Below are 22,561 nucleotides of genomic sequence, written 5' to 3' on the forward strand. Positions count from 1 at the left end.
TTTTGCAACAAACTGTCTCTACTTAGGACCAGGTCTCCCTGTCTGTCCGTCTCCCCAAAAGGTACACTTTCTCTGAGCCACTGCCTTTGGTATTGAACAGGCTCTTTCCTATTTATTTGTTGCATTTGTATCCCACATTTTCCCACCTATTTGCAGGCTCAATGTGGCTTACAAATTTCCATCATGGCTTACGCCATTCCAGAATACAGATACAATTGGTATTATAAAGAAAACATGGACGACGTAATAAACAATCAGGTAAAAAGAGAAAACATTCAGTTGGTATTACATATAGGGCATGGATGACATAGTAATAGTAAACAATCCGGTATAAGGAGAAAATATTCTAAATATTAAGTGATGGTGCATTACAGTTCCTATTATGACACTCTAATATTAAACAGGAGAAAAACAAACTCTATTGGAATATTCTAACTCTCTAAAAGGAGTTTGCAAAGTTTATATATAGTTAGTTTGTGAGTGTCCCTTTAATTCTGGAAAAACCTCCACTTTAAATGTATTACAAAACAATTGAAACCTCAAACCTCCAAACAGGAAAAATACAAAAGTATTTATTATATCCTTGTTTTATCAGGAGTAGGTTAATATCATTGGTTCCCTAAGAAGGAAAAAGAGAAAAAAAACCCAGACGCAAAAAACTCACATTTAGTGAGAAAAAGCAAATGAGATGAAAAACTCTCTTACCTTCTTTTATTATAACTAATAAAGGGGCACTCACCCAAAACTTACAGACAGATCACCCCAAATTTCTGCTATATTAAGGAAACATTGGAATGTTATGCTTACCCAGGAAGCATTCCAGGATCATCATCTTATGTTATCTTTTGCACGGAATCAAAATCTACAGGATCAACTTAGTGTAGCCGATGTGTGGTCTAATATGGTACAGCTTGAAGGATGCCATCAAAAGTGTGGTCACTGTTCGATTTGTGGTATAACAATTGAGACCACTGAGTTTAAATCTTCGGATGGGAAGATGAGACACAGAACTACATGTGAATCTAAAAACGCGATTTATATTTTTCGGTGCCCGTGCAATTTGTTGTATGTAGGGCACACTACTCGTCAATTTAAAACTCGGGTTATTGAACATTGGCACTGTATTACAAATTCTAAGTTGGAAGCACCTATGACTCGCCATTGTGTGCAGGCTCAACATCATTTCAATCAGTTACAATGTATGGTCATTGATCAAGTTCTAATGGGAAAGAGAGGGGGGGATATTAAAACAATTTTATGGTGTAAGGAACAACATTGGATCTATTTATTAAAATCAGTTATACCTACAGGACTAAACAGAAACATTGAATGGAATGCCTACTACTGATGGTCTGTAGGAATAGTTTCCCTTGTTTTTTAAGTTCTGATTGGATACGCAATTATTTAAAGACGTGATGACGTCACCTTAAGAGTATAAGTAGATCTACATTCAATTTCCTGTTCCCGTTTCATCTTTGTTATTTTTTGAGGACACAGATTCAGCTTTTATTGTTTGTTCGAATATCAGATGGATTTTCTGAAGCACCCTTCCTGATGCAGCCACAAGGTTGGCGAAACAAGGCGCTCTTGTTGAAGGGCTGACGTCTTCTTTGTTGGTGGAAAGATTTTTTTGTAGGGCTCCGGAGTTCCCAGGAGGAGTGCCGGTTTTCAGCATTCACAGCAGCTCACAGGAACTCTCAGGGATTTGCAGCTCAGAGCTGTTTATAGTAATTTACAGCAGCAGATGTCATCAAGATTTGTGGATTAGAGACTGTCTGCTTAACCAAAGCTAAGTACCAGCCATTTAGGGGCTAGTTTGCTGTTTGATAGTAAAAGCTAGTATGAGGATGTTTAACACAATGCCTGTTTAATGAACTGTAAGGATTGCTGTGCCCTCCGGTAGGGGTTGTTTTCCGTAGGTAGCCTTTTTTTGCATGTTTTGGGCTGGGATTAGTCTGTGATAGTTTAGTTTTGGGTGACTGCCCCTTTATTAGTTATAATAAAAGAAGGTAAGAGAGTTTTTCATCTCATTTGCTTTTTCTCACTAAATGTGAGTTTTTTGCGTCTGGGGTTTTTTCTCTTTTTCCTTCTTAGGGAACCAATGATATTAACCTACTCCTGATAAAACAAGGATATAATAAATACTTTTGTATTTTTCCTGTTTGGAGGTTTGAGGTTTCAATTGTTTTGTAATACATTTAAAGTGGAGGTTTTTCCAGAATTAAAGGGACACTCACAAACTAACTATATATAAACTTTGCAAACTCCTTTTAGAGAGTTCCTATTATGAGTCACTATGGTATGTCTTGTTAAAGCGGTGAGTCTTCAGTGCTTTACAGAAGTTAGTTAGGTTGTGAACTATTTTCAGGTCAAATGGTACAGCATTCCACAGCTGCGAATTCATGTATGGAAAACTGGACGCATGTATTAATCTGTATTTTAGACCTTTACAGCTGGGGAAGTGAAGATTCCGGAATGTGCATGCTGATCTTTTAGCTTTCCTGGGTGGTAAATCAATAAGGTCTAACATGTAGGCCGGGGCATCTACGTGAATTATTTTATGCACCAGAGTGCATACTTTGAATGTTATACGTTCTTTAAGAGGAAGCCAGTGTAGCTTTTCTCTTACGGGTTTGGCAGTTTCGTATTTTGTTTTTCCAAATATAAATCTGGCTGCAGTGTTTTGGGCTGTTTGAAGTTTTTTTGATGATTTGTTCTTTACAGCCAGCGAGAAGTCCATTGCAGTAGTCTAAATGACTTAGTACCATTGATTGTACTGGATTACGGAAGATTCCCCTAGGGAAGAAAGGTTTCGCTCTTTTGAGTTTCCACTTTGAGTGGAACATCTTCCTTGTTGTATTTTTCACATGACTTTCAAGTGTGAGATTCCGATCAATAGTTACTCCAAGAATTTTCAGGGTGTCAAACGGGAAAGGTAAAGTTTGGTGTGGATATAGTGGTGAAGTTATTTGCATTATATTGTGATGTAAAGTACAAGACAATGTGTTTTCTCTGCATTAAGTTTTAATTGAAATGCATCCGCCCATGAATGCATGATTTGGAAGCTGTGATTGATGTCTTTGGTGATTTCTTTTAAATCATGTTTGAACGGGATATAGATTGTGACATCATCTGCATATATATATATGGATTAAGGCCTTGATTGGATAACGACTTGGCCAGGGGTGTCACCATTAGATTGAAGAGGGTTGGCGAGAGTGGAGATCCTTGAAGGACACCGTATTCGGGTGTCCAAGAAGCTGACATACTCGAATTAGATTTCACTTGGTAAGTTCTACTAGTTAGGAAGCCTCTGACCAGTTCAGAACGTTACCTCCAACTCCAAAGTATTCTAGGATATATAATAATACTAGTAAAAAAGGTCCGTTTCGAAACGCAATGAAACAGGCGCTAGCCAGGTAAATTCCCACCCATCCTCACTCCCTCCCTCCCTTCCTAGTTGCAGACCCCCTTCCCTCCGTCCCTTGCGAGTTCCAGACCCTCCTCCCTGCCTCCCTGTAGACCCCCTCCGTCCCTCCCTGTCTTCCTCCCTTTTGAGTTCCAGAGCCCCCTCCCTCCCAGTTCAAGGCCCCCTTCACGCCCCTCCCATCGAGTGGCATACCCCCCCCCCACATATAGGAGGCCCAAAGGCCAGGGTTGAGCCAAGGCATCCAACCCCGCCGAGCGAGGATCTCTCCGTCTGCTGTAAAAGCAAGAGACTTTGGCATTTGTGCTTGACGCCATCAGATCTGCTATGGGCATTCCCCATGTGGCACAGAGTTGAAGGAACACTTCGTCTGCCAACTCCCACTTCGCTGGGTCAATGTGGTGTCTACTTAGATAATCGGCTTGCACGTTGCTCTGACCTGCAATATGAGCTGCTGACAGGAACTGTAGATGCAGCTCGGCCCAGTGGCAAATCTGAGTGGCCTCTGCAGCCAGTGCTTGACACCGAGTGCTGCCTTGTCAATTTATGTAGGCCATCGCCGTCATGTTGTCTGACAGAACTCTGACAGCCAGTCCTTCCAGGGTCGTGTGAAAGGCCAGAAGCGCCTGGAATATCGCTTTTAACTCCAAGCGATTGATGGACCACTCCGACTCCTCGGATGTCCAGAGACCCTGGGCATGCCTTCCCCGGCAATGTGCTCCCCAGCCCTTCAGGCTGGCATCTGTTACTACCAGGCACCAATCGGGGAGCGCTAGCAGCATTCCTCGCCGCAGCATGCCGTCAGAGCCACCACTCCATACTGTGTCGGGCCACAGGGAGCAACCAACGTGAGTCTGGGCTGGTAATCCTGAGAAATTGCATCGTTGAAGCAGGGAACACTGCAGAGGTCTCAGGTGCGCTGTCGCCCATGGCACCACTTCCAAGGTGGCAGTCATCGACTCCAACAGCTGGACTATCTCCCAAGCTCGCGGGCGAGGCATCCTCAGGAGCAGACGGACCTGGTTCTGAAGCTTGCACCGCCTTTGCTCGGGTAGAAAGACAACCCCCGAGGCTGTGTCAAACCGGACCCCCAAATATTCTAGAGATTGAGAGGGGGTCAGGTGACTTTTGGATATATTGATGACCCAGCCCAGAGATTGAAGTACTGAGACCACTCTGGCTGTTGCATGATGACTCTCTTCTGCAGAGTCCGCTCTGATGAGCCAGTCGTCGAGGAACGGGTGAACCCGGATACCCTCTCGCCTGAGAAAGGCAGCTACTACCACCATTACTTTGGAAAAGGTTCGGGGAGCTATGGCGAGGCCAAAAGGCAAGGCCCGAAACTGGAAATGTTTTCCCAACACCGCAAACCAGAGAAACCGTTGGTGCGGGGGCCAAATTGGTATGTGCAAGTAAGCTTCTTTCAGGTCCAGAGACGTGAGAAACTCTCCTGGCTGTACCGCCGCTATGATGGAGCGCAGGGTTTCCATGTGAAAATGCCACACGTTAGAGACTTGTTGACTTGCTTTAAGACTAGGATAGGCCAAAAAGACCCTCCTTTTCGCGGCACCATGAAGTAAATGGAGTAATGGCCAGAGCAGCATTCGGCGGGACGCACAGGGACCACCGCCCCGAGGTGCAACAAGCCTTGCAAGGTCTCCTCTACCACCGCCCGTTTTGACGGCAGAGCCGCATCGGGACTCCACAAACACGTCTCTCACCGGTGCATTGAATTCTAATCTGTAGCCGTCTCTGATCAGGTCCAAAACCCACTGATCTGAGGTAATCCTGGCCCATTCCTCGAGAAAGAGGAAAAAACGTCCTCCAACTGCAGGAATCAAGGAGTGGGCCAGCGCACCATCATTGAGAGGGTCGCCCATGAACTCCAGGCTTTGAGCCGGCCACTGCGGAACGTTTGTCCGAGCAAAAGGAGTGCCTCTCCTGAAAGCGGGCACGTGAAGTAAACCCAGCAGAACGCCCCGGGCGGTATCTTCGAGCTTCACGGAACCGCCTGACCCTTGGAAGAAGGCCGCGGCCTATCCTCGGGTAAGCGCTGGGGTTTAGCATCCCCCAGGCCCTTGACAATTTTCTCCAACTCCTCACCAAATAGGAGAAGGCCTTGAAAGGGCAACTTCACCAACCTTTGCTTAGAGGCCATGTCAGCCACCCAATCCCATAGCCATAGAAGGCGGCGAGCGGCCACCACCACAGCCATCTGTTTAGCCAAAGCTCTGACCAGATCATAGAGGGCGTCAGACAAAAATGACAAGTCTGACTCCATCCACGGTGCCACCTCCGCAAGGGGCTCCGCTCCATCTCTGAGCTGTTCCACTGCCTGTTGCAACCAAGCGAGGCAGGCTCGAACAGCATAACAACTGCACATAGATGCCCTTAAGGCTAGGCCTGAAATCTCAAAGGACCGCTTCATTGCTGATTCCAGACGCCCGTCCTGCATATCCTTCAGGGCAACCCCTCCCTCTACTGGGAGGGTAGTCATCTTCGTCACAGCCGTGACTAGGGCATCCACTTTAGGCACGGTCAAGCGTGCCAAGTGCTCCCCACTAAGAGGGTATAAGTGCCCCACTGCCCTGGCAACTTTCAAAGGCCCCTCAGGGTCAGCCCATTGAGCCGAAATAAGCTCTTGGATGGAGTCATGCAAAGGAAAGGCTCGAGCAGGCTTCTTAGTACTTGCCATCCTCGAATTACCAGAGGAGGCTTCGTCCATCACAGGATCTTCAATAGAGAGGGCCTGTAAGGCATCAGAAATAAGCGCTGGCAGCTCCTCGCGGTGGAAAATCCTAACCGCAGTGGGATCATCTGGATCCAGTGGCAATCCTACACCTTCCTCTGGCTCTTCGGATCACGAAGGCCTGCCAAACTCCTCAGAATCCCCACAGCCCGACCACGGGGGGGGGGGGGGGGGGGGGGGGGGGGGGGCGCCACTCATAAGTACATAAGTAATGCCATACTGGGAAAAGACCAAGGGTCCATCGAGCCCAGCATCTTGTCCACGACAGCGGCCAATCCAGGCCAAGGGCACCTGGCAAGCTTCCCAAACGTACAAACATTCTATACATGTTACTCCTGGAATTTTGGATTTTTCCAAGTCCGTTTAGTAGCAGTTTATGGACTTGTCCTTTAGGAAACCGTCCAACCCCTTTTTAAACTCTGCTAAGCTAACCGCCTTCACCACATTTTCCGGCAATGAATTCCAGAGTTTAATTACACGTTGGGTCTCTGAAGGGGAATTGACCCTTCTGCGCTTGTCTTGCGGTCAGCTGTCGGGGGGGGAAAAAAACGCCTGATGGCAATCCTGGGCCGGTTTCCACCGGAGAGGAACGAGGTATCAACGCAGAGTCAGACATCTGCGGCAGAGCTCTTTTTAACATGAACGCTTTATGTAAAAGCAACACAAACTCAGGGGAGAAAGGCTCACCCTGGCCTCCCAGTTCCAATCTGGGGTAAGCAGCTCCTCTGGTAGCCTCCATCCGAGGCTCCCCTCCGGCCTCAGACCCCTCCGCACCTGCGGGGGTCGAGCCATGCGGCGCATCCAAGATGGCGCCCGCTGCCAGCTCCACCGACCAGGAAAAAACATCACTAGCTGTGCTCGGGCCGGCCCTGACGTCTGAAGAGCATGATTTATAGAGCCCCGCTGTGGATCTGCGCTTGCCACAACGTGAACAGCGCTTAACAACCTCCGCAGCCATTGCCGAAAATGGCGGAAAATTCAAAATGGCGGATTCGCGCCAAAAAACGTCCCGATCGTGGGCCCTCCCCGGAGGAGCTACAAGACTCTCTTACTTCACCAGACCGAGTTCCAGAGCTCCGGTCACGCTGCACAGACAGAAGGAAGCATCAGAATCGCAGCACTAAAAAGCGCATCGCAATTTGTTTTTTCTAACACTGTGTGGAAAGTTAGAGGCAACAGCTACAGAAGCACTCCGGAGGTTCAGGAGAGTGGGAAAGGCAGGGAAAGGACGAACCAATGTGTCTGCATCCACAGAGAAGAGTGTTGGAAAGGCAGGGATAGGGCAAACCTATATGCCTGCATCCATATCGGGGGCCGGGTAAGGCAGGGAAAGGGTGAACCTATGTGCCTTTAAAGTGGGCACCACCAGCCACAACACCCCTGGCTACAACTGGCAAAGCACAGGAGCCACCCCAGGCAGATTTCTGAAGGAGCTGAATAAGCTGCGCCCAACCCTGCTGGGGAGATAGAGAATACTGAGAGGCAGATGAAGCTAGCTGGCCAAGAGGCACTATGGTTTTCAGTGCTCTGTATCTCCCCCTGCTGGTAGGTGGACACAACCCATTCGTAATGGATTCATCTGCTTGATGACAAGGAATCATCTGCTGATGATGACAAGGAACAAGCATTTTGTACAAAGCAGCACAAAAATGCACAGGTAGCCGATACAAAGTATGAAGACAATGTATGTGGTCAAAATGCCCATGCCCCATCAATAACTGAGCAGCAGAATTCTGATTGACCTGAATACTACTTTCTGCAAATCCACATACAGAGAATTACTGTTATCCTAGCACAGAAACACTTATCCTAAAGAACAATTTGAAAGTTTGAGGCTTATGACAGTGAAGTATAAACCGTTATGGCTCGAACAACCCCCCAAACTTGGGACCAAAAATTATGAATCCTAAAGTGCTCATACATAACTCACAATAGTAGAAATGAAACCTTGTGATGGCCAATATCAACTTCTTTGGTGGATCAACAAACCAAGCCCAGCTCACAAGAGCCTCTCTTCTCTAGATTCAATGCCAAACTGACTTTTACCATCTACCTTTCTTTTTTTTTTTTAATTAGTCACCTTATTTTTTAACTCCTCTTACCTATCTATATGTTCCATCTTTGCTTATACCCTATCCAGTCTATTAAAATGTTCTACTACATATTGTATTGGCATTATAAGTAGTATACTATCAGGCTTATTTTTGAAAGAGAAGGGCGCCAATCTTCCAACACAAATCGGGAGATGGGCGTCCTCTCAGGGTCGCCCAAATCAGCATAATCGAAAGCCAATTTTGGGCGTCCTCAACTGCTTTCTGTCGCAGGGATGACCAAAGTTCACGGGGGGTGTCAGCACCGTAGCGAAGGCAAGACTGGGGTGTGCATAACACATGGGGGTCCTCAGCCGATAATGGAAAAAAGAAGGAGCGTCCGTGACGAGCACTTGGCCAACTTTATTTGGTCCATTTTTTCATGCAACCAAGCTTCAAAAAGGTGCCTGAACTGACCAGATGACCACCGGAGGGAATCAGGGATCACCTCCCCTTACTCCCCCCAGTGGTCACCAACCCCCTCCCACCCTTAAAAAAAAAAAAAAAAAAAAAAAAAACTTTAGAAACTTTTTTTGCCAGCCTCTAATGTCATACCCAGCTCCCTGACAGCAGTATGCAGGTACCTGGAGCAGTTTTAGTGGGGCAGTGCACTTCAGGCAGGCGGACCCAGGCCCATCCCCCCCACCTGTTACACTTGTGGTGGTAAACGTGAGCCCTCCAAAACCCACCCGAAACCCACTGTACCCACATGTAGGTGCCCCCCTTCACCCCTTAGGGCTATGGTAGTGGTGTACAGTTGTGGGTAGTGGGCTTTGGGGGGTTCAGCACCCAAGGTAAGGGAGCTATGCACCTGGGAGCAATTTCTAAAGTCCACTACAGTGCCCCCTAGGGTGCCCAGTTGGTGTCCTGGCATGTCAGGGGGACCAGTGCACTACGAATGCTGGCTCCTCCCACGACCAAAGGGCTTGGATTTGGTCGTTTTTGAGATGGGCGTCCTCGGTTTCCATTATGGCTGAAAACCAGGGGCGACCATCTCTAAGGTCGACCATCTCAACATCTCTAAGATCAACCTAAATGTTGAGATTTGGGTGTCCCCGACCGTATTATCGAAACGAAAGATGGATGCCCATCTTGTTTCCAGAGGCGTGGCCAGGTTTTGACATCAGGGGGAGCAGACTTTTGTAAAATAGGCGCCAGTGCGAGACTTGAAGGGCAGGGAGAGAGGGAACGGTTAAAATCCTCATAGGCATATGTGTGATCAGTGGAAAATAAATCTGTTTGCTCAGGCTGCTTGTTATGTGAATATTCCATCACCGTTTCATTACTGCTACCAAGTATTACATATTAAGGTCATTTGCTTTAGGCAAATCCTAAGCGTGGTAACCCAAGTTTGCTTGGGATAATGTGGGATATAAATATTTTTTTTTAAATCCTTTACCTCCAACTGAAAAGGTGGAGAACTTGAGTCAGGGCTCAGTGTTAACTTTCTAAGTCCCTTAGTTAGGTGGCTAAACACTTTTGAAAATTGATCTGTGGAACACACAATAAGACGTAGCAGGACAAATTTCTGGTTAACAGTAGAATATTTACCCTCTCCCCCCCCCCCCCCCCCAAATTATACCAAACACTTTATTGTTTTTCATGTACATATATAAAATTTGCAATGCAAGTTTTGGGGTTTTTTAGTTTATAGTCCCCCCCCCCCAATGGTCATGCAGTAAAACGGTGTGGTCCACAAAACTAAAATAGAATTTTTTGACCTGAATCAGGTTTATCAAGCAAATACTACTCCTGATTCAGGACAAAAGGTTCCATTTTAGTTTTGTTGGATCACAACTTTTTGCAGTACATTTTTTTTTTAATTTAGATATAAGTTTTGTTGTTGTTGGTTTTAACCTTGGGCCTGGGCCATATAAAAACTAATGATAGTGATGTGTGGAGTAGAACAGCATCATGTTACCATACCTCCTTATCTATATTTAAAGTTCTAAGCAAACCAAAAACACATAAATGTTAATACAAAAAAGTCTTTAAAAGGTTTAGATGGCTTCCCAAACCAACAACCTGAGCTCTGTACATCAACAGATAAGTACATAAGTACATAAGTAGTGCCATACTGGGAAAGACCAAAGGTCCATCTAGCCCAGCATCCTGTCACCGACAGTGGCCAATCCAGGTCAAGGGCACCTGGCACGCTCCCCAAACGTAAAAACATTCCAGACAAGTTATACCTAAAAATGCGGAATTTTTCCAAGTCCATTTAATAGCGGTCTATGGACTTGTCCTTTAGGAATCTATCTAACCCCTTTTTAAACTCCGTCAAGCTAACCGCCCGTACCACGTTCTCCGGCAACGAATTCCAGAGTCTAATTACACGTTGGGTGAAGAAAAATTTTCTCCGATTCATTTTAAATTTACCACACTGTAGCTTCAACTCATGCCCTCTAGTCCTAGTATTTTTGGATAGCGTGAACAGTCGCTTCACATCCACCCGATCCATTCCACTCATTATTTTATACACTTCTATCATATCTCCCCTCAGCCGTCTCTTCTCCAAGCTGAAAAGCCCTAGTCTTCTCAGCCTCTCTTCATAGGAAAGTCGTCCCATCCCCACTATCATTTTCGTCGCCCTTCGCTGTACCTTTTCCAATTCTACTATATCTTTTTTGAGATACGGAGACCAGTACTGAACACAATACTCCAGGTGCGGTCGCACCATGGAGCGATACAACGGCATTATAACATCCGCACACCTGGACTCCATACCCTTCCTAATAACACCCAACATTCTATTCGCTTTCCTAGCCGCAGCAGCACACTGAGCAGAAGGTTTCAGCGTATTAGAAAATAAATAGCAAAAAAAAAAAAAAACCAAGTAGTGATTGTTAAGCAACGCACAACATTATATCATATGGGTTGGCAAATATATAAGTGCAAAAATAGTATCTATAGAAATCATCAGGGTGTCAGAAATAAAAAGTGTTCAACCAACCGCAAACTAAGTTCTCAATCGCAGTTCCAACTCAAGAAACAAAAGTCTAAATTTTACCACTTTATCTAGTTTTAATCATTTTTGTCAGAGAACATGCACCACAGCACAAACAAATAGCAAAAGTATGCAAGAGGTAACGCCACCAAAATTAACGGCTGCGCAGATGAACAGTAACAGCAAATAAAAGTGAAAGTTCAAATGTGAAGATAATAAAAGGAAACCCAAATCCCAATCTATACAAATCCCAATCTAAACCCCAGACTCACAGCAACAAATGCTAGAGGGTCCTTGTTCTTGTAATCCTCCAGCAAACAAAAAAAAAATCCTTAAACATCCCAATTTAGACCTCCCCACCAGACCACCCAAAACCCATAACCCATCTACATGAAAATACTTAGATGGACCTTCCATAGAAATCTGACAACCAAGCAACCCTCACATGGTCCATATTATAGTTGCTAAAATAAAATACAGACACACTCACCATACACCAATCCACAGCACATGCAGTACGAGGAACCCCCCCTCCCCCCGTAAAAGAAAAATATAAGTGGGGAAAGAAGAAACACACAAAAGGGAAGTACTTGCTTTTAACGTTGGATGATCCTCCATACTTCAGCGGGGGGGGGGGGGAGAGAAAGTGAGCAGCTGGGCTGAGAGCCAACCTTGATTGAAATCGCTCAGTGCCATGCCCATACTGTTCACAGTAGCAGCAAACAGTGACTCGACTCCTGAGAGCAGTTGTGTGCCGACCGGATCACTTACTTGCATTCACAATCACAGCTGCACTTCTTTGGACTCAGCCACAGTTTTTTCACGTGGCTGAGCTGCTACAGAAGTGCAGCTGTGAATGGTCAGGCAGCCCTGTCTGGCGCCTAAAAGGAGACTCCTGATTGGCTGACTCTGAGAGTAACTCAGATTCTGTGTAAATTGGACGTCACCATGTCCAGCCAATTGGGAACCCCTTTTTTATGTGCAAGACAGAGGGACTGGTTGTTTGCTGCACATGTAGCAAACAGTAAAGCCAACTGAGGGAACACTGCAGCACCTCAGGTACACAGTTGTTTCAGAGGGGCGGAGCAGAAGGAAGCATCAGACTCCGGCACACTCAGGCAGCCTGTGATTGCTGCAGGGAAACAGCAGCAGGGAGGGGCTGCTACAGAAAGCAGGTTTGAGGAACCGAGGGGGAGGGGGGAAGAGAAAGCAAAAGCACTGGTGTTAGTCTGCTAGGCTCAGGTGGGGGGAGTGTTTGAGGAGAGGAAAGAATAGGGACGGTCGTTTTGGTACGATGAGAGAAGGGAGAAGTGCAACAAAGTTTAAAATAAAATCCATGCTGCTGTTTGGCGGCTCAGCAGCAGGCGAGGTAGGCGGCATTTTTGTTTGAAATCTGATTGGGGGAGCGGTCGCTCCCCTTGCGCCCCACCTAGCTACACCACTGCTTGTTTCTATAATACGCCGACAGTTGTTCTATATTCGCTTCCACCCACAGGCATAGCTTCATGGCCTCCTTGGCTAGAGGGGCGCTCCTGGTACCTCCCTGGCGATTGACATAGGCCACAGCACTGGCATTGTCCGACAGGACCCGTACTGGCCTCAGCCCCAGGACCGGGATAAACTCTAGAAGCAACAACCGAATGGCTCGGAGTTCCAGGAGGTTGATAGACCACTTCACCTCCGCCGGAGACCACAGCCCCTGCGCTGTCCTTCCCAGGCAGTGGGCTCCCCAGCCCGTCAAACAGGCGTCCATCGTGACGACAACCCACTCCGGGGTCGTGAGAGGCATTCCTGCGGACAGCTTGTCTGGCCTCAGCCACCAACTCAGCGCCTTGCGCACCGCTGGATCCAAGGGAAGGGGTACAGCGTAATCCTCCGAAACTGGAGTCCACCGCCGCAGAAGAGAGTGCTGTAGTGATTTCATATGGGCCCTGGCCCAGGGCACTACCTCCATCGTGGCCGTCATTGAGCCCAACAGCTGCACATAGTCCCAAGCCCAAAGTGTAGAGGATGCTAGGAACTGGTCCACCTGGGTCCGAAGCTTGATGCTCCGGTTGTCTGGCAGGAACACTCTGTCCACTTGGGTGTCGAATCAAACTCCCAGATACTCCAGGGACCCACCTTTTCGCGGCACCACAAAGTAGATGGAGTATCGGCCGTAGCCGTGTTTGGCGGGAGGTACCGGGGACACGGCCCCTAACTGAATCAGACCTTGCAAAGTCTCCTCTACCGCCGCCCGTTTGGTGGCAGAACCGCATTGGGACTCCACAAACATGCACGAGAAGTGAACCCAGCAGAACGCCCCGGGCGGTACCTTCTAGCTTCACGGAAGCGAGGTCTATAAGAGGAGTGGACCGCCTGGCCCTTGGAGGAAGGCCTCGGCCTATCTTCGGGCAAGCGCTGGGGTTTAGGATCTCCCAGGCCTTTAACAATTTTCTCCAACTTCTCACCAAACAGAAGGCCTTGAAAGGGCAACTTCACCAACCTTTGCTTAGAGGCCATGTCCGCTGCCCAATTTCATAGCCAAATAAGACGGCGAGCCGCCACTGCTACTGTCATTTGTTTAGCCGAAGCTCTGACAATATCATAAAGGGCATCAGTCAAAAAGGACAAGGCTGACTCCAGTAACGGAGCCACATCCGAGAAGGGCTCCGCTCCATCTCCGGGCTGTTCCACTGCCTGTTGCAACCACGCCAGGCAGGCTCTAGCAGCATAACAACTGCATGCAGACGCCCGAACAGTAAGACCTGCAATTTCAAAGGACCGTTTAAGTGCTGCTTCCAGCCTACGGTCTTGTATATCCTCCAGGGCAACTCCTCCTTCCACAGGGAGGGTAGTTCTCTTTGTCACCGCAGTGACTAGGGCATCTACTTTAGGCATTGCAAAGCGAGCCAAATGCTCCTCACGCAGAGGGTATAATTGCCCCATAGCCCTGGAAACTTTCAAAGGTCCCTCGGGGTCAGCCCACTGAGAGGAAATAAGCTCTTGGATGGAGTCATGCAAAGGAAAGGCTCGAGCAGGCTTTTTGGTACTAGCCATCCTAGGATTCACAGAGGAGGCCGTGCCACTGTCAGGCTCTTCAACAGAAAGGACCTGTAGGGCATCTGAAATAAGCGCTGGCAGCTCATCAGGGTGGAAAATCCTCACAGCGGAGAAATCATCCAGATCCTGTGGTAATTCTGCACCTGACTCTGGCTCCTCAGACCACGAAGGCCTGCCAGAACTCTCCGAATCCACTCTCCGAATCCTCACAACCCGACCACGGGGGGGAAAAAGGAGGTGCACCACAATCTGAAGGGGAATTAGCCCTTCTACGCTTTTCTTTATGCCAATTATCAGGGAAAATAGCCTCAGCGGGCAGTCCCAGGCCAGAATCCACGGGGGGGGGGGGGGGGGGGGGCAATAGAAGGGGCCTCAGACGAACCTTGAGGGAGAGCTCTTTTCAGCATGTATGCTTTATGCAATAAGAACACAAAATCAGGGGAGAAAAACTCGCCCTGGGCACCCAGATCCCGTCCGGGCTAGCCGCTCCCTGAATAGCCTCAATTCGAGGTCTCCCCCCCCCCCCCCCCCCGGGCTCTCCATCTCTACGGAGGCCGCGCCATGCGGAGAATTCAAAATGGCGTCCGCTGCCAGCTCTGAGCGGGAAGAATCATCGCTCGCCATGCTCAGGCTGGCTCTTACACCTGTATAGCACGATTTGCGCTTGCCACACCGGGAACAGCGCTTTACATTCTCTGCAGCCATCGCCGAAAATGGCGGGAAATTCAAAATGGCGGTTTCACGCCAAAAACGCCCCAATCGCGGGCCCACCCCGGAGGAGTTAGAAAAGACTCTTACCTCACTGGACCGAGTATCACAGCTCCAGTCCCATAGAAGAATCAAAGGAAAACCTCTGTTCCATTTTTTTTTTTTTTTAACGCTGTGAGGAAAGCAGAGGTAATAAGAACTCCGGAGGCTCAGATGAGTGGGAAAGGCAGGGAAAGGCTAACCAATGTGCCTGCATCCACTGAGTGGGAAAGGACAGGGGAAAAGCAAGCTAATATGTCCACATCCACGGAGGCATGGGTAAGGCAGGGAAAGGGCTAACCTATATGCCTTCAAAGTGAAGCTACTATAGCCTCTAACACCCCGGCTAACAACTGGCAAGCCAGGAGCCACCCCCAGGCAGATTTTTGATGGAGCTCGAAGAAGCTGCAGCCACCCTGCTTGGGGAGTTAGAGAATACTGATACTGAAGAGGCAGTGGAGCTGGCTGGCCATGAGGCAACTGTGAAAAGTTGAGTGCTCTCTATCTCCCCCTGCTGGTTGATGGACACAACCCATACGTAATGGCTTCATCTGCTTGATGACAAGGAAATACGTAATTCAAATTTTGTTCTGTGTGTTCTCAAAGAGTGCTTGTGTATGATTCTGAGAGAGAGAGTGTTTTGGCCCTCCGAATGTTACAAAATATAAAATGTGGCCCCTGATAGAAGAAAAAGGATGAACAAGCCTGATCTAATTGCTATCACCACCACCCATCCCCACCTTCCTTAATCCATTCTTGCTCTTTTTTCTCACTGCTAAGGCATTCACAAGAACTAACATAATAGCATGAGAAAGGATCTTATAGTGATTGAGGCACTAACAAAATATTCTGTAATTCTAAATATTTGCCTGCCTCTAGAGAAAAGCATCCTTCAAGTGTATGTGATCTAAAAGGAAGGAGAAATCAACTGACAGCAACTACTTTAAATTTAACTGTATAAATCTCGACCTATCTTTCAACTATGCTAAAATGCCTATAATACGTATCATTTTAAAATGTTCAACAGCTGAAAGGTTTAACAGTGAGGCATGCAAATGTATCAATGCCAGTCTTCAAAACAAGTCAGGATTTTTATTTCCAGGAATTTCTAAAGTGACTGTCTTAAAGAAATTAAATTCTTTGGTCTAAAAGGAAAAGCAGCAGAGTAAATACTGCTCTTAAGTAGTTCATGCTCCGTAAGGCTAGTCAAGAATAACACCACTTCAAGATTACCGAGGCAACAACTTGCATATACAGAGGAGGAAATTTAAAATGCAAATGTATGAACATTTACCCAGCAATATAGCAGGAACAAAACTTATCACAACTGCATGGATTTAAAGTTCCAAGACTGGCTGTGCATCTGAGCAGCAGCACTGCGGCACTGGAAGCTCTGGTTCACAATTCCTTTCCAAATATGCCAATTGAGCACAGACTTATTTCAGGGGCATACACTTGATATCTCAGTGGGAGAGAATACAACTGCCACTGCAGGAGTGAACCCTGCTGGCAGACAAGTGGTATTAGGGAATTTAATCTGGTATAAAGAGTTTCAGTCTTCAGCCAGCAAGAAAATGAAACTGCTCTGGTAAAGAAGACATAAGTAAAGGGAGATTACATTACATAGAGTTCTTATTGACCGCAACAACCCAGAGGGTTCCACGTAGTTCACAGAACAGGCAAACCCTGTGAGCTAACAAATATCAGTTTAGAAGATACAATTCCTTACACAATATTACTTAAAAAAAATTCCATATTACATTAAAAAAATCTTTAAAAGGAAAGTTTTTAAAGCTTTCATAAAAAAAAGAAAAATGTTGAATCTTCCTAATAGCTAAAGGTATAGAATTCCAAATAGCTGGTGCTTGATAAAAGAGACTAGCTCAAAATATAGTCTTATATGACAAACAAGAGAAGGACCCAATTATCAGAATCAGTGATCTCACACCTCATACCTTTAACCCAAGAGCTCATCTGCAGACTTGATTTACTATGTTACAATCGCTCAACCCCTTCCCCCCCCCCCCCAAAAAAAAAGGGAATAAAATAGAAAAGTTCATTTTAATATTTGCTTCTTTGCTATGTTTATAATGACTTCCTCAATACAGATTACCTTAATTGTGATCTAAAAATCCTTGCCAGATCTATTAAGATTAGAGTAACAATTTATGATTGCAAATAATCAATTACTTGACACCTCTGAAAAAAATACAAAGATGACTACTCCAGTCAGAAACTTACATTTCTAGGTTCTGATGGTAAGTGCTGCACACTATCATGCAAAATGTCCCCAGTTTGATTCTCAAATCAGAACTCCTAAAGCAGAATGGATGGGAGGAAGGGGGGGGAGGTTGTGGCCATTGTGTGGGGATGATGCATTGATGGTCACAGTCAGGGCTCATGATATAAGATTCTGAAAGGAGACAGGCTACACAGCCTTAGTACAGGATGGCTACTGCAATGATCCAACTGAATGTGTCTGGGCAGGAGGTGGGGGAGAGACATAGAGGAGGAAAATCCCTGAATAATGCCAAAGGTTTACCGTGCCAAATCCCAGCCTAGTTCTAACTGAAACTGTCAAAAAAACATAGCATACATTGGTTGGGGTAGCTATCCTGTCCTCTTTTGGAAAGCAGCAATCAATTTTAAAGATAAATCCAGCTAAAATCTTATTACATATAACAATAATCTGTAGTGCCTACTCAAGCTTATCAGATTTAATATACAGTAGATCAATAGTTGATAAGAAGGAAGAAGAACTATAAGCACATTACTAAAGAGGGGCAATTTTAAATCTAGAAAACTAGTTTTACAGTTACATCATTAAGACCACACACTGAAACATGAATGTTAAAACAACCCCTAAAAACTGTACACAAACATGATTCAACCCCACACAGTCATTTGAATATGTACCACAACCACCACTGCTGCTTCTTCAAGCCACTCACCATTACTCTTCCCAGCCCCTCCCCCCCCCCCCAAAAAAAAAGTCCTCATCCTTGCTGCTTCTTCCATCTAGTCCAGCAAGAGAAGCGAGTCAGGCCTCATGAATGCAGCCAGTATGAACTGTGCCCATGCACTTACTATCTCCGCAGTACCCTTCTTCCTACTCTGAACAGTAAACCAATAGGGGAGGGGATGGCTACTGTAGGGACAGTAAGCTCAATGGAAAGTTTCTGCCAGCTGCAACCAGTAACAGTTGATTCACCTACCTCAAAGATACCACTCACAATTTACAAGTAGTATTCTTGAGGACGGATATTAATTTTACGTTTGGAAATGTTTAATTTGAAACAAAAGAAGCGGTACACGAGTCCACCCTTCAAATGGGCTTAAAGTTCTTTTTGCATAGTAACCCAGAGGAACATGATTTAAAAATAAAAAGCAGCCGACCTGTATCTGTAACACATTCTGAAACCTGGTGAATAAATGTCTTCCACCATAATAAGCAAATCAGCTACACTTTTCTAAACAGTCTAACCACATCATACTATCCACTCTTGCTGCTTTCAGATATTACATCAATATTACATTCCTAAAATATTATGCAAAACAACACTATTTACATTTTCAAAGCACTTAAACTCACAAAGTTATGTAGAGGCGTATTTTCAAAGCACTTACAAAGTTCCACAGGTTACTATGGAACTTTGTAAGTCTTAAGTACTTTGAAAACGAGCCCCACAGTAACTTATGGAACTTTGTATGTCAAAGTGCTTTGAAAACACACCTCTATCTGTGTAAACAAGTTCACTGACAAACTATAAAATTTAATATTTAGGAAAAGCATACTTACCACCCTAGCAGCTCTTTCCTGAGATTCACATTTCCTACAAAACCAGGGACCAGTAGGTACTTGAACAATGCCATAGCAAGCTGTTATTAAAAGAAATGTAAAACATTCTATCACTTTATTATGCTATAACAAATACCAAAAAATTGACTAAGAACAGAATTCAGATTTGAAGCACTATTACATCTTTCAACTTAGATATCAGCTACTGGACCTCTGAAGCATGAAAATAGTACTCCAAAACAGATCAATATAGTATTTTCACATACACAAACCTCCATTTGGGATTAACTAATCCAGTTTCACTCCCCATTTTTTATTCTTAACAAACCAACAGAAGTTTGACAAAATAATTCTCCAAATATTTAGCAGTATGGGATGAAATTTGGTGCATGGGAAAAAATGATTATAAAACACATCAAGTTCAAAAATGGATGAAATTGGACTGGGGGATCCAGAGAAATAAGCCCCCTATTAAAAATAAATGACCTAATACATTTCTATGGGAGGAGTTCCAGCTTCTGTTGCATAGAAACTCACATATGTGAGCCTTGTGATACTCACAAATGGCCCCGTTACTTTTGCCATTTCACAACCAAATGCCCCTTGACCCCCACAAGACATTTTGCTTTCAGTTATGTTGGGCCTCATTTGTGGAACTCTTCTTTTAGAATTTAGACATGAACCACCAACAAAAATTTAAGAAACTGGTTACATCTTGTGTATTTCAGATCACTTATGAATCCCAGTTAACTCATTTAATCCAGCCTGTTTCTATTTAGCATTTACCTGAGAGAAGAGGACATTTCTCTCTAAGTGAACACTATATTGCTTTGTGCTTTGGGAACTTAAAGATTGGGGTTTAAAGGAGGAATTGTAGGTTAGTGATGGTCAGAATAAAAATATAAAAAAGCAAATTTTATCAACTAATCTCCATAGTCTTTTCACCTTAGCTCTAAAACTTGAACTTTGTACCACAGCATTAATAGATGGCCTCTAGCAGGCACTGCAGGATCTACTTTAATCTTCCCACCCAACATCCCTAACACCTGCCCACCCCTTGGACAACTCTTCATTTATAGTCAGTTATTGTAATTAGGATAACAAGCATAGAGTGCTCTTACAGAGTTTTAAATACATTTCATTACCATCTAAGAAGGAAACACTAAATAAATCACACAATATACTATATAAACTAAAATACATTTTTATATTAGGCTAATATCCTTAATACTTTAGCAAGATTTAAATTATTGAAAAACTCAAAAATACTACGATGGAGTTAGCATCCAGCAGCGAGAGGGGTGCTATCCAGTCTTTTGCATTGAGTGTCACATATATGATTATCTCCCACTTGGTGAGCAGTTATATGTGTATGCCCGATGCACAGAGTTCCTAGCTCTCAAGGAATGGGTCTGTTCTCTTGAGGCTAGAGTAGCTGAGGGAGACAGAGAGGTACACAGAGGAGACCTACAGGGATGTTGTATAGAAGGCCCACCACCAGTCTGGTAGCCCCTGTGCTACCTTGGAGAACAGAGATCTCCTAGAAGGAGAGCATCACCCTGGTGAAGTAGAAAGTACTCCTGTAGCCAGTACCTGTTCACCAGGGGATGTACTATCCTATCGCACTGAGGATTTGTTTCCAAGTGCTGCCCAGGAGGGAAGGCATAGGACTGCTTTTTGTAGTTGGTGATTCGATCATTAGGCAGGTAGATAGCTGGGTGGCTGGTGGACGTGAGCATCGCCTGGTGACTTGCCTGCCTGGTGCGAAGGTGGCGGACCTCATGCATCACCTAGATAGGATTTTAGATAGTGCTGGGGAGGAGCCGGCTGTCTTGGTACATGTGAGTACCAATGACATAGGAAAATGTGGGAGAGAGGTTCTGGAAGGCAAATTTAGGCTCTTAGGTAGAAAGCTCAAATCCAGAACCTCTAGGCTAGCATTTTCTGAAGTGCTACCCATTCCACGTGCAGGGCCCAAGAGACAGGCAGAGCTCCGGAGTCTCAATAAGTGGATGAGACGATGGTGCAGGGAGGAGGGATTTAGATTTGTTAGGAACTGGACAACATCCTTTGGAAGAGGGAGCCTATTCCGAAAGGATGGGCTCCACCTTAATCAGGGTGGGACCAGGCTGCTGGCATCAGTATTTAAAAAGGAGATAGAGCAGCTTTTAAACTAGAAACTGGGGGAAGGCTGACAGTCGCTCAAAAGCACATAGTTCAGAATAAGGTATCTTTCAAAGATCTCACCAAAACAGGGAAGATAGGGTATCCCGATAGTGACATTGCAAAAGAGACCGTAGAAGATCAGGTGTCCTTAAATAAAAATCAGACAAAAGATTGAACATCAATACTGTCAAGTATTGAGCATGATTGAAATGTCTATATGCGAATGCCAGGAGCCTAAGAAATAAGATGGGAGACTTAGAATATATTGTACTAAACAAAAAATTAGATATAATATGTATCTCTGAGACCTGGTGGAAGGAGGATAACCAGTGGGACACTGTCATACCGGGGTACAAATTATATCGTAGTGATAGGGTGGATCGAATTGGTGGAGAAGTAGCATTGTATATTAAGGAGAGCCTTAAATCAAATAGATTAAAAATTCTGCAGGAAACAAAACACTTCTTGGAATCACTATGGATTGAAATTCCATGTGTAAAGGGGAAAAGGATAGTGATAGGAGTGTACTACCGTCCGCCTGGCCAGGATAAACAGATGGATGCAGAAATGTTAAAGGAAATTAAAGACGCAAACTGGGCAACACAATAATAATGTGTGATTTCAATTACCCCAATATTGACTGGGTAAATGCAACATCAGGACACGCTAGGGAGGTAAAATCAAGGACTGCTTTATGGAGCAGTGGGTACAGGAGCCAACGAGAGAAGGAAAAATTCTAGACCTAGTTCTTAGTGGAATGAATGATCTGGTGCGGGAGGTGCTGGGGCCGCTTGATAACAGCGATCAAAAAATGACTGGATTTGATATTAGCTTTGAAGTATACATAGGAAATCAAATACATTAGCGTTTAACTTTGAAAACTGAGACTATGATAAAATGAGAAGAACAGTGAAAAAGAAAATTAGAGGAGCAGCTGCGAAGGTAAAAAATTTACATCAGGCATGGATGCTGTTCAAAAACACCATCCTGGAAGCCAAGGCCAAATATATTCTGCATATTAAAAAAGGAGGAAGGAAGACCAAACGACTGGTTAAAAGTGAGGTGAAGGAAGCTATTTAGAGCTAAAAGAAAATTCTTCAGAAAATGGCAGAAGGAACCAACTGAAAATAATAAGAAACAGCATAAGGAATGTCAAGTCAAATGCAAAGCGCTGATAAGGAAGGCTAAGAGGGACTTTGAAAAAAAAAAAAAAGATTGTGTTGGAGGCAAAAACACATAGTAAAAAAATTTTTAAGTATATTAAAAGCAGGAAGCCGGCAAAAGAATTGATTGGACCTCTAGATGACCGAGGAGTAAAAGCGGCACTTAGGGAATACAAAGCCATAGCGGAGAGATTAAATGAATTCTTTGCTTTGGTCTTCACCGAGGAAGATTTGAGAGAGATACCTGTGCCAGAAATGGTATTTGAAGCTGACAAGTCAGAGAAACTGAATGAATTCTCTATAAACCTGGAGGATGTAATGGGGCAGTACTACAAATTGAAGAGTAGCAAATCTCCTGGACTGGATGCTATTCATCCCAGAGTAGTGACAGAACTAAAAAATGAACTTGCAGCGCTATTGTTAGTAATATG

General features: G+C 45.1%; 1 protein-coding gene across 1 annotated transcript in view; it reads right to left on the minus strand.

Moving 5' to 3' along the window:
* The window catches only part of MLLT10 (MLLT10 histone lysine methyltransferase DOT1L cofactor), a 763,568-nt gene that overhangs the window by 691,113 nt on the left and 49,894 nt on the right, over positions 1-22,561 (minus strand). The window contains exon 3 of the mRNA XM_030199437.1: positions 18,802-18,881. Coding sequence (XP_030055297.1) covers positions 18,802-18,881 — 80 coding nt within the window. The remainder of the gene's footprint in view (positions 1-18,801; positions 18,882-22,561) is intronic.

Source organism: Microcaecilia unicolor, chromosome 1 (assembly GCF_901765095.1).
Source record: "Microcaecilia unicolor chromosome 1, aMicUni1.1, whole genome shotgun sequence".
NCBI classification, from domain to species: Eukaryota; Metazoa; Chordata; class Amphibia; order Gymnophiona; family Siphonopidae; genus Microcaecilia; species Microcaecilia unicolor.